The sequence below is a fragment of the Dermacentor silvarum genome, chromosome 11, assembly GCF_013339745.2.
Source record: "Dermacentor silvarum isolate Dsil-2018 chromosome 11, BIME_Dsil_1.4, whole genome shotgun sequence".
Classification (NCBI taxonomy): domain Eukaryota; kingdom Metazoa; phylum Arthropoda; class Arachnida; order Ixodida; family Ixodidae; genus Dermacentor; species Dermacentor silvarum.
This window is the reverse complement of record NC_051164.1, coordinates 23,834,430-23,847,202: the sequence shown is the minus strand read 5'-3', so window position 1 is coordinate 23,847,202 and position 12,773 is coordinate 23,834,430. Positions and strand designations below refer to the sequence as shown.

At 46.7% G+C, this 12,773-nt stretch overlaps 1 protein-coding gene across 1 annotated transcript in view; it reads left to right on the top strand.

The window, feature by feature from the left end:
• Positions 1–12,773, top strand: part of LOC119432464 (uncharacterized) — a 43,612-nt gene that overhangs the window by 18,178 nt on the left and 12,661 nt on the right. Inside the window, 5 exon segments of the mRNA XM_049658246.1 lie at positions 362–554; positions 1,963–2,099; positions 2,887–3,606; positions 5,461–5,817; positions 10,607–10,753. Of these exon segments, the coding sequence (XP_049514203.1) occupies positions 362–554; positions 1,963–2,099; positions 2,887–3,606; positions 5,461–5,817; positions 10,607–10,753 (1,554 nt within the window).

Genomic DNA, 12,773 nt, shown 5'->3' with positions numbered 1-12,773 from the left:
TGGCAAAACGTGTGATGATGTCTGACGCAATACGATGTAACCGCGCATTCGCCAGTTAGAATAGGCGACTTAACGAGTAAGGTTACATTTCGAATGAATGGATCCGGTGTCTCGATGGCTTGAAAGTTTGAATTTCAGTCTGCTGTCATATCTGAAGGACATTTTACCGACGACCACTGTACAAATCTACCGTGTCGCGTGCAGTAAACCTGGAATCTCGATAATGGTTTAGCGACCTCGGGCCGTCGAATGCCAGGGCCAGGTGGTACATTTATAGAGCCGCAATAAGATGTCTCCTAACTTATACACCTTTCCGAGGACAGCGACGTGACTTTCCACACGCCCTGTTCTGCACACCCAGGCGGAGCGCCTCCGCCGGCTCTGGGACGTCCCGCGCTCGGCGGCGCTCCATTGGGACCTCCCTCGTACCCGGTGCCTCCTCCGCTGTCACCACCCGGCAGGGGGCCAGGCCGAGGCCAGTGCGACCGAGCCCTGAACGAGCCCTACTTCGAGCTTCGGAGTACAGACCTAGGCACGCGGGACCTTGACTGCAGGTGCGACGGCGAAAGCACATGCTCCTTCCTATACATTCCCGGTGCTTAGGAAAATTTTGCCTTTAAGCGAATGCTGCTAACCACGTTGCAGAGCGAACTCGGGACATCGAAAGCAAGCGACAACGCCAGACTGCGGGCATACCGCCAGTGACGTCGTTCTCTCCGTCGCAGCCGAACATGTGTGTATCCTCATTAAGAAACACAAAGACGTAACCAAAACTGAGAAATACATTAATGAACCATCGGTATTAACCCAGTGATAAACACCGGGGCCGCAGGTTTCCGCTTCGATGGTTAACCATCTTCACGGAGTGGAAGCGCCGACGAACTTTTTTTTCTCGCGCCTTCACAACTAAATTTCACTAATATCATGTTTGGAGAATGCAAGAAGGCTTGCTTGGTCAGCAGATACAGCCAATGCGCGACATTCCGATTTCTTTCAGTATGCACTAATTATTCCGCAGAAAGTGCATCCATGTCGTAGAAAGTGAATGAACAGTTTGAATATGCCTCAGGCAACTCTATGCAGGACCTGCGGCACTATCAGATATCCTGTCCATGTCACTAACAAGCAAACTGCTGCGGTAAATAATTCGTCGGCGTAAAATCACCCATTACACTCGTCGCTTTTTATTTCGTCGCTTTCTATATCAAACATACGAGTTTCGCTGTTTGTGGCTGCGCCTACATTCGGAAATTTAACACGATAAAGCACACTGTGAGCGTGTGCTAAATCTGGGTATGTTCACATCAAGGCCGTCACAGGGAGGCCCCGACTATTTTCATATTTCAACAAATTTCTATATTTGCACAGCAATATTCCCCCTATGAAGTTAGGAAATTTGCAGGCGCAAGTTGGGATCAGCTAGCGCAAGACAGGGGTAATTGGAGATCACAGGGAGAGGCCTTCGTCCTGGAGTGGACATAAATATAGGCTGGTGATGATGATCATGATTCCTCCTGTGCATCGCAATCGACCTTATGTTTTTAGTGCACGCTTTTCTTTAAGCATGAAAAAATCTTGACTGACGTAAGGCAAGGCGCCAAGTGCAGTTTACGCACTTGCACGTTGTTCCGACATCAAGAGTTCAAAATAATTATTAAATCTTTCTATTCTTCCATAGCTTTTATACCTACTTTAGGAAGCATCTTCGCAATTGAAGTTCCTTACTCGCTCCTGGCACAAGCGTAAGCCATAATTGAGCTTTACCTTCGTACGGCACAGCATTCTAAACGACGGGCTGTGGGGGCATAAGGTGCTAATGAGGTTCGCGATATAAATATAATTTCTTTGTTTCTGCTGAACAAAACTTTTAGAATTACCTTAAAAATTTGCGGATTACGACTATAGGCGCTCAGCATGTTGGTACGTCATATTACAGTGCTTAAGCTTAGTGCACGCCTCCAGGTTCATTGTGCGTCGGCGGGGCACCGACCAGTGCCGTCTGGAGTTGCTGTTCGTGCGTTTCGACGTGGACTGCAACCAGGACCAGTTCCGCGTGCAAGACGTCCAAATATGTGGCAGACTGGATCACTACTCCACGCGTGAGGGCTGGCTATACATTTGGGAAGGGGGCGAATTCGGCTGCGTCAGCGAGCGGTAAAACGATCCAAGAGTGTGAGCGTTCGACTGCATTCATTCGCAGTGATCATGCCAGCTGACTCCTTGATTCAGTTCCAGCATATGGTGCATATATATATATATATATATATATATATATATATATATATATATATATATATATCTGCGTAGTGTATACACAAGAGCATTGGTTGTCGCGTTTTGGATCAGTATGTTTCTTAAGGACACCCGTAAAACAATTCCCTGATGTTATTAACACTGGCTACGGTAACCAACTTTGAAAGTGGGAACAGAAACTCCTCCTTTTTCGCGCTCGAATGGCGGATCCCTCGAACACAATGTAAGGTGGCTGCCAGTCACTATAGAACTTCCTGCACGACATAGTTTGTGGTGGAGGCAGTTATTGTTGGCGTCAAATGAATATCGGTGAGCATAGAGCATCGGCAGAGTTAGTCAGGGCATGTCTGATATATCTTATAAAGAGCGAGTATACAACCTGTCATGGAGTGCTCACTGTAGCAGAAATAGAAGGGAAAAAAACTATACCTATAAAATTTAAAAGTAACTATGCACCACGTATGGACGAATAATTTCCGAACGCGTTCTTGTTAACGCTAGGCGCACATGCTCCATCCGAATTTATAAAATTCAGTTAGCGCCTTATTTTGTTGTATTATCATCTACAGTTGTCTTTTTGCTTGTTTGGTTTCGTGCTCTGCGAAAGAAGGATTCCTCCGTTCGCTCACACAGGCACCTACGACTTCGAAGGACCCGAGTTGTATCTGTACTACCACACCCGATCGGGCGGCCGTGCCTCCGACTTCCTTATCAAGGGACGTCAGAAGGGATGCGCGCAAGCCGGAAGTGGAGCGGCGCCTACTTTTCCAGGTGGGGCAGGTGGAGCCCTGGGTCCACCTGTGCCTGGGCGGGACATCAGTCACCCTCGTCACCAGGGACCGCCATCGTATGCACCGCCTTCGCTACACGTAGGTTACCCGCCGCCACCTTCTATTCCTGGCCCTCCTCCCTCTGGCGGCTCCGGTCGAGACCCGCATGCCCTGCCGCCCCGTTATCACGCCCAGCCGCCCTCCCATTCAGTCGGCGGCTCAGGTGGCTACCCACCGCCGGCGCACTATCCTCCACCCTCTTCGCACACCTTGGGCGGGGGTGGGCACCCTCCCCGTGCACCCTACGGGCCACCTTCGCACTACCCAGCGCTACCGTCACCGTCGCATTGCGCGCCGCCGCAGCCGGCGCCCACACCGTATTACCCCCCGCAGCCGCCACCGCCTGGTGGGCCTCACGAGCCCCGCGGTGGATACCGGCCCGAGCATCACAGTGGCGGGGGCCATTATGGACAACCCCCGGCGCACCACGGGCCTCCGGCGCACCACGGCCCCCCGGTCGACCGGGCACCACAGGGACTACCGCCGCCTAGTATGCCGTGGTCTCCACCGTCGTCCGGGAGACGTGGGTGAGCAAGGCATTTTGTGCCTGGAACGAGTTCTGCTCCGTAGATCCGGCACTTGGCCTTTTAGATGTTAGAAGTTGTTACATTTTGGAGATAGAATAGAATAAAAAAGAAAGTGCGCAGACGAACAAGTAAAATTCCCAAGCAAGCTATCACCCATCACGGGAAGCAGTCGAAAATACACGTAAAGCACAAAGGAAAGCCGAATTGATGGAGAGCAAGGCGTCCATGGCAACTGAGTCTCTCGCGTTACCAAAGTCGTGCTTGGCCTTGGAGCAATTGAGATTGAACTTGAAGGGGAATTAAGAATCCAGGAAGTTGCTGCCAGTCGGGAATATAGGGTTCGGTGAATGACACGTGCGCGTGTTCGAAGTCATCTTTATAACGTACTTATGCGATCAGTACCCACGTGCCCTAGTCGACTGCGTGGTCTCATCCGGCCCTTTATTTTCATTGTTCCTTCTGCTTTTTACTCTACGTCCCAGTAACGTCAGCACAGTAAATCCATGCCTTCCTGGGCAATTAAAGGTGAACTTCACTTTGACAAAATTTGGTATAAATGAGTAGTATATACTACTAAACAATCTTGGTGAAGCCGAAGGGCTGATAATAGCATTGTTTCCTTGTTAGTAGGTGTTAAACAGCACGTAAGCAGACGATGGATGCTCCTGGTGGTTGTCGCTATAAGTCCCAGCACACCGCCTCCGACATTTTTCTGCACACCGCGGGCATAGAGTTTCCAAGAAAATTACTGGAGGGAACTGAGGCACACATAGTGTCTAGGCACTCTGCAAGCATTACAGTTCAACCAGCACGGCAATGATGGTTAGTAGATGGATTTGCCTAAACTTCGTCTTTCTGGCCTAAAACGGCTTTGTGACATTGCAAACTGATCATTTTGAACAAAAATATTATAACTATTGCATTATGGATATCTCACAGTGTTTTGCATTTACGCCGTGCCTTATTACCTTCTGTGTTTGTAAAAAGATGGTTGCTTCACTATTTGCGTCAATAAAGGGAGATAACGCGGAATAAACAACGCCACGAGAACGTTTAGTGCCACAAGCCATAATATCACATAAATCCATGTACTAGGCATCATTAATATGCTAGCTGAACGATCGCAGCTTCAGAGTTAACTTGAGTAATTTTAGTAGGAAGCACTATGACCACGGGCGCCACCTTATCTCAGGTCATGCTGACGAGCCGCATGCTCATGCGCCACTTCCGGCAAGCGATAATAGCGGCGTGCTTTTTTTATAGTTTCGGTATCAAGAGTCCTATTTCTGCGAGCATTTTGTGACTCTTCCGCTGGCATTTTAAATGTAAAATTTTGCACAGAGTTTCCTCTATATCTGCCCTATCTTAAACTAGGCTTGTTACGTGGTCTAAAAATACATTAAAGTTGGCCTCTAGTGGCTTTCACTACGGCTGAGTTTTCCACACGTTGCATGAGGTGTCCGGCTACTTACGAACTAGCAGGCCTCCTGCAAGTGATCACCACGTCGCCATTCGTCAAACCCAAAATTCGTACTTAAAGCTCGATGGTGCTGCGCTTTTTAAAAGAACACTGGAACCAACCTTCGTATTTCTTCGTCGCATTTACTGCCGTATGTTAGTTGTTGAAGCTTTCTTTGCTCCAACGTGCTGTAACAAACAAATGAGGGCGTCACGTTACAGCAAAGTACTGAGGTTAGTGGCGGCTTTGTCTCTTTAACAAAATATCGTTGTGCTACAATCAGATTGAACCATTTACAGCGAAACTCGGGATACGTGTTCGAGTCCCATTCATGGGTGCCCCAAAAAGCAAAACAGACAATAAATTTCTCCCGCGTGAACTTCGCACACAGCGGAATGGATCCCGCGAGACACGGGACCTGGTTCTCGGCCAGCGGGTTACCCTCCGGTGCCACCACACGGCGGACCTCCTGGGACGGGAGGGGCACCGCCGTACTCTAGACCGGGCCCAGGCCAGGGTCCTGTCCGGCCCGCCGGTGACTGCGACCAGACGTTCACGGCGCTCGAGATGACGGTGCAGAGCCACAACTTCCCGGGTCCTTATCCGGCGCGCACCATCTGCCGCTACGTGGTGCGTCGCTACGACAGCGCCACGTGCGCCCTCGAGGTGCTCTTCACCCGCTTCGACATGGAGCACAACTCGGACTGCCAGTACGAGCACCTCGAAGTTGACGGCCGCAAGCTGTGCGGCACGCTGCCCCGAGAACAGCTTCCATGAGTATGTGTACCACCGAACACGCCGCGTTCTTTGAATGCGTTGCTGCGCGAGCGACGTGGGTGACGTAGAGAAGGCACACAAGCAGGAAGGACCGCGCGGTTGTCTGCGTAGCTCGTGCTGCGACGTCTTCTTCAATAAAAGATACCAAATAATCTGGGGTCTGCGCAAAGTAGTTTGGGCGGCGTGACACTCAAAACGTACGTCCAAGTATTACTAACAATTTACACGCGCCGCTCAGCTGAACTGCGCTCATGCATTACTGCTGGATATGTGACGTCCTTAATGCTGCAGTGAAACTTCAGTCGCTGAGAGGAATTGATACTTTGACGTTCATATCAGTTTCATTTCATTGTTTTTTAAGATCGAGGGAGTGAAGAAATGTGTGGTCTGAACAAACGTACGAGCACAAAACATTTGGATAAGTGATCGTGGCCTCCTAGAACCAACAACGTCCATCCTTACGCAACGACGACACCTGTCCAGGTGTAGCAACTTTGCCGCCAGGCAGCCACGCGTCATTGCTTTCTTTGTAATTCTATCAATTCATTCGCCCTTAAATGAATGAAAGGAAAAAAAGAAACGCCGTTTATAAACGTTCTTCGACTCGAGAAGTTCGCTGTCTCGTGGTATAGCTTTCGCCCGCAATGAAAACCACACCTCGAGTGTATAACGTGTAAATTTCTTTGAACAGTAACTACTACAAACGTCACCTCAAATTAAATGGCGTCTATAGTGGATATCACAATAATGTTCATCATCGTCATTATTATGTTTTTTCATTCTAGAAGTCTCTAGAATATAAAATTACATTTCTGCTCCGCCCATGACTGGATCTAACGTCCGTAACATGTGAGCCGTCATCCGGTCATCGTTCGAGTGGTGCCGTTCGTCTTGCTGTCAACGCCAGCGTGATCGTCTCGCTGGTTTGGTTGCCCGCCCCTGACCGCTATCATCGTTATTGTTGCCGTTATCATTGTCTTTGTCATGGTTGTCGTCGTGCTGTCGTCGTGCCATTGTCTTCATCGTTACGTAATTATTGTCGGTTGTCGTTGGGCCAGTTATGGTGGTTTTTGGCAGCTCTTATAGCTTTTGTTTGAGTGGCCCTCCTGTTTTGTTTTTTTCTGTCTTGGCTAGATTAAACAGCAGCCACAACATCCTTTGTGTGGGCAGATATGCTTACGCACAAAAAATTATTTTGCCACTATGATAAGTTGCCTATCAGAGTTAAATAAATACAATTACCGCACATTGCTGCCTTTCGAGCTGCAGCGGTAAGATTCAGCCGCAGAAGGTTTAGGCAAACCTTACACTTAGTAAAGATCGTCTTGCACGATGTGTAACTAAATAGAAGATATACAGTTTTCACAAGGCATCCTAGTAATATAGAAAAAAGTTCAATTGACGAGGAAACGAGAGTAAATAAACAAACATATGGTGTCAGGCAGACAAATTTGTTTATTTATTTATTTGAGCTACTAGCCTTGTGGCTCAAATAGGAGGGGCAAGTTACAGATATAAAAACACAACACACAAGGCTAGAGCGTCAGTGTAGCCATTAAAAAGAATGAAACAATAAATAAACAATAAAATATCAAAAACAACATTCTGACTTAGGGGAAAATTTGTAAACGCTAGCTTGATTTGTTTCATGGAGTTAAGATAGAGAAAATGTTGCGTTTCTAGGAATGCCGAAATTGTGAGAAATGGGCTCGGGATCTAGAGAACGCTTTAAGTTCAACAATTCTTTCTAAAATTTCAGCCTAGTTCGCAGGGTTTTAAGACCATTAGCAAGCACTTATTTCGCTACCGATTTTATAGGGCCATATTTCGAGACGATAAAACGAATGGCTCTTCGTTGAGCTCTATGAAGGGCTGTATGTTAAGTTTAGAGTCCCAATTTACGCAAACATATTCTAGATTGAGTCTAATAAAGGCGACGTAAGATTTTGTTTTATTCTTTTTTTTCTACTTGAGGAATGCAGTGTTTTTTTATTTTGTTTTGCTTTATAACGCAGCATATATAGTTTGAAAAAGCAAAAGAGGCCACGAAACAAAAAAGGGTGTTATCAATAGCACATTTCTATTTTATGTTGTTAGTGATTAGTATTCAGAGATACATGCATTCGTTGACTTCAGTCAAGAGGTGTTCTGCAATGGATTAAGAGAACTTCAGAGTGCTTTTGTTTTTCTTAGTAATACGTCGTAGCCCTGAGAACCAAGAAGCGAGATTCATCACCCATTTGTTACTCAACGCTTTATCATTGTTCAGAGCTGAAGTTAGCGCTAGCTGATTATTAGACAAATTTATGTCGTTAGAATTGCAGTACAATTGTCGGTAAACTCGCAAATTTTAACAAAGCCATTTATTATATTTTCTTTGTTGTTGCAAAAAAATACGAAAAAGCAATGGGCCAAGCATACCGCTTTGGGGAGCGCCAAAGGTTACGGAAAGAGGATGAGTCTACTGCCCATCAATGACTACGTACTGGTGACGGCTTGTTAAACATGCGGAAACCCCAGATGCTTGAAAGCTAGGAAGGCGAGCGACTTCCTATTTCAAAATAATTTGTCGTGAGAAACTACATCGAAACCCTTGGGAGAAAACAAATGTCACGTCATTGACAGGCCAGCGCTGTCAATGACGGAAGCAAAAGAATGAATAACTGTACCCAACGGTGTGACTGTCGAGAACCCTTCCTGAGCCCATAATGGAATGGTGATAAAATTTTGTGCTCATCCAAGTAATTAGTAATATAATTTGCCACAATGTGTTAGTTCATTTGTGCTCAGTATAAGATGGAAATCGTATGACAGTTCAATACTGAATGCGTGTAGCGATTTTTTATTCACTTAGCCTAATGAGTATGTTCAGTGCTCCTTGACGAGATATTTCAACTTGACAATGCATGGCAGAGACGCTTGGAGTGAGGGACCAATGGGTACAGAGAAGAAGCTGTGGAAGTGGGGCCATACCCTTGGATTCGTTTTTACGCTGTCATGCGGATGTTCGTTGCCGCGGTATCTTCCGATCTTTAATGAAGTTCCAAAACATCCTGTAATTTCCCTAAACGAAGTTAGGTGGGGCGTTACTCAAATAACGTTTATTTGCATGTTGAATGAAGTCTGAAAGAGCGGCACGAACATCGATGAGATTGAACGACACTAAGCCTTCCTTTCCTAAGCGTTTGTCGCTTCGTTTTTCTTGAATGGTGCGCTTATTTTAACCTTTTGTTTTCGGTATAAAATGATCGAGGGACAAGTGGCACATCCTTTTAACCTTCTCCTAAACATACAGGACGTTGCTCTGACAGAATTGAATAAAAGGGAGAACCAATATGTTTTATTATGCCAATATCACTTGCATACGCAAACTGTTTTACAACTTTAAGTGCACGCACGCTATTAAGCATGTTTAAAATTCAACGAGAAGAAAACAAGTTGCCAGTTATAGTCGGGTGGGTTAGGTTCGAAAACTTAAAAAATAACCGAAAAGTAAGCGTTCGAGAAAACGTGGTCAGGGAGCGTGCCAAAGCCGGTTCCTAATCTGTTCGGTTCACGAAAAACTCGTACAAGGCTGTGGTCAGGAATGTTTCAAAAAGGACATCTGCATCAAAAGCAAAGCCGGCGCCTGGTTGAATACGATCGCAGTCCATACCAAGGTAGGTTGTAATCGCCAATCACTACGAGCTTATTTGGATAAAAACTGATCAATATGCTTGCTTATCTTTCATACATTATTGAGAACCGAGTCTGGAGGCCTGTCAGCACACACAAAACAATTATTACATGGCCGAAAATGTTCAATTTCACGCAGGTTTCAAGGTCACGAAAATGTGGTAAATAGAATGGTTTTAAATAAAGCTTTCGGGATAACAACCTGCCGCACCTGGAAACGGTGTCTCTATGAATGAGGTTATAGGCTGGCGGAATGAAGTCCTCGTCGCCACGCTGAAGACAAGTTTTAGTTATAACAGCGACGTGTGGACGCCTCAAGCCGGTTGGGTTCATTTACGCTAACGCGAGATATTCACCATATTGAGATATTAATAGTCTCGTCAAAAAAGCGGGTTCTTTTATTGCGATAGCAATTATATGGACACTCAAAAGCAGATTTCTGCCGTCGGCGTCGCCGTCGCCGTCGCCGTGAGGTTCCGTATGACGTCAATGGAGATGAAATCGTCGCCGCGCGCCGAACGCTGTATGTGCGAGTGAAAGGGCGCGAGGGACGCGCGCTTTCACGGCGAGTGAACGCACGGCGGAGAACAAACGCGCGTTCTGCTCGGTGCTCCCTTAAGGGCTGCAATAGTAGGCATCTCTTTCGTCCTCTACAATCACCATATATGTAGAGCAAACGTGCCTTCTTCCGACGCACGAAAGGCCATGGGGGGGAGGGGGAGGGAAGGGAGGCAACGTTTAGCTGCGGCACCAAGTGCCTATTTATATCAGAGGCTCCGGCAACAGTCACCAACGCCGCACGCATTTTGAGCGAACGCGGGCAAAACGCCGATGGCGTCGACAACAGTTCTGCGTGTTGCCGGTGCTGCTGCATGTCCAAGTTTATACAGCTGATAAAGCTGCTATCATTACTCCGTATAGCTCTCTTCAAATTTGCTATCGCAATTGATGCTTCACCTTTCAGGTGAAACTGCGACAACTTTTTTCAGTTCGCCATTTATTTGTGGTACTGGTATGCGCGACCAAAATAATATATACGGGACGCTGGCAAGCTCTTATCGTTTACTTTTCTTTGCGCCTTGCAGAGAAGTTTTCCTTCTACCAACTCGAGACAGAGAAAGTGCTGGTGTTCCGCTCTGACCAGGGCAGCCCTCACCAGGGCTTCTCCATCCGCATGCACCAGATCACTGACTGCGCCGGCGCTGCGTCCCGGATGCCTGGACAGGATAAAGGTATGCAAGTAGGGAATCACTCGCAAACATTTCTTTAGGCCAAGTACAGAAAGTCTAGGGACGCTCTTCTCTGAAGCCTACAGATTGTACGTAGACAGTCTGTGCAAATAAGGTCCTCAACTTTGTCAACAGATCTCTGTCAACTTTCTGCAACCCAAGTGGTTAGACTCTGGGGACCACAATCGACCAAACAGAATAGACTTAATCGTTAAATAGTTCAATTCTGTTGCCGTTCACATATGACTAATAGCATTTTTGGGTGGTCATTTTTGAGCGCTCTAAAGCAATTCCAAATGGCCGATGTTGTTCGGATGGTTGAAAAGGGGTGTTCCGGCTACATTTGAATGGTCGTTTCCAGTTGGCCCACTGCTAGTCATAGCGACAAAAGATGCTCCTAGTATCGCCATTGTAGCCAACCGAGAAATCTGCTCGGTTTCCGGTAAAGTGGTCCCATCCGTTTCCCTGTTTGCGTTGGCGAAGAGGGACCTTTGATTGGGGTGCTCTCGGTCCGTTCGTGCACCACCATCGCCCCCATGATTCACGTTAAAATGCAGCTGGCGGTGGCGGCGTCGGCATTGGACCTCTAATCGGAAGTTTTCCTCAACTCTCGCTTGCTTCCCTCGCACTGCTACCAAACGCAGCCGGCTGTCGGTGCAAGATGCCTCACTTTAATCCAGTGTGGCTATGGATGCGAATCCGTGCCAGAGTGGCACGGATTCGGATGACCAAAAATGCCATAATTATACAACACATTTTTTTAGCCATTCACCCACGTTTAGAGCAAGATTACTAATCTCGACCCCAGTTATCGTCATTCGGCGCGAGCGTGTTTGATGAAGGGGCAGCTGGCGACAATGTCATGACGAGCGAACACTGGCGGCAAGCCTTCAAAGGGCTGTGACCTACATAGGCTCGGCCGTTCCTTTCCCCAGTTCTCGCAGTCCCCGGCAAAATGACGGCTGCCAAGCGCTACAAATTCTGGTCTATAACGCACAAATAAATAGGAGCGCCGTGCACGTCGCACGTTCGTGTCAATACCACGTTTTCTCGCTTGCATTCAAAGTTCACTGAGTTTTCCATTCGGAAACCAAAAAGTGGTATAGAGGTTTGTTTGTTACACTATCTATAGGTATGTTCGTTACACTATTGCTGTATCAGTTTAGCCAAAAGAAAAGTGGACCGACAAGAGCATTCGTAGCCTCGATGAGTTATGCTACGGTGATAGGAGGTGTCCACAATGCTATGTCTCTAGTCTAGAAGCCAGGACATCACGAACAGGGCCTTTTGCCACCAGTCATCACTTCTCACCAACTTAAGCACTGAAGGCGAATATCTGTCCACATTTACTACAGTGCTTCATACTAGCTTCGAAATGACGCGATTACTCTCTCGTGCGCACGTTAACTACTTTTATTGGCTCCTCTTATTGTTTTCCTACGTCGCACTGTAGATCTACAATAATTAAAGCTAGAGAGATCGCAGACCGGCAACGGCTAAATAGACAAAGTGTTTGTCCAATCCACTCGCACCTTGCACTACTTTCGCACAGAGATTACGCAGCACAAAATATAATCAAACAACACGTTTTGGTGCATTTTTTAACTTTTCACTCCGTCTCACGCCTACTTTCCCGCAATGTACACATAAATAGGGTGTGTAATGTTCATCATGGCCAAGAAATTTCGAGAGCATGACGATTTCCTTCGTAAATGCTTCTCGTTACATATTGTGTTGCCAGGCCATTGTTATAAATGTACTGGAGTTAGCTATGGTCGGAAAATTTCTTCTATATCAAGTGCGGGCGCCAACGTAGTCTTGACATTCATTTAATGGATACATTCTACATATTCCCAACAATACTGCATCGGATGTTCAGTAGAAACATTACAACTACAGGCAGTGCATGCATTTGTAGCATTCCTTGGTGAAACGGGAATCTCGAAAAATTATTAGATATTTATAAATGCCCTGGATTATGTTGCTTTCTGTTTCTCTGTAACACCTATTCAATCACGCGCAT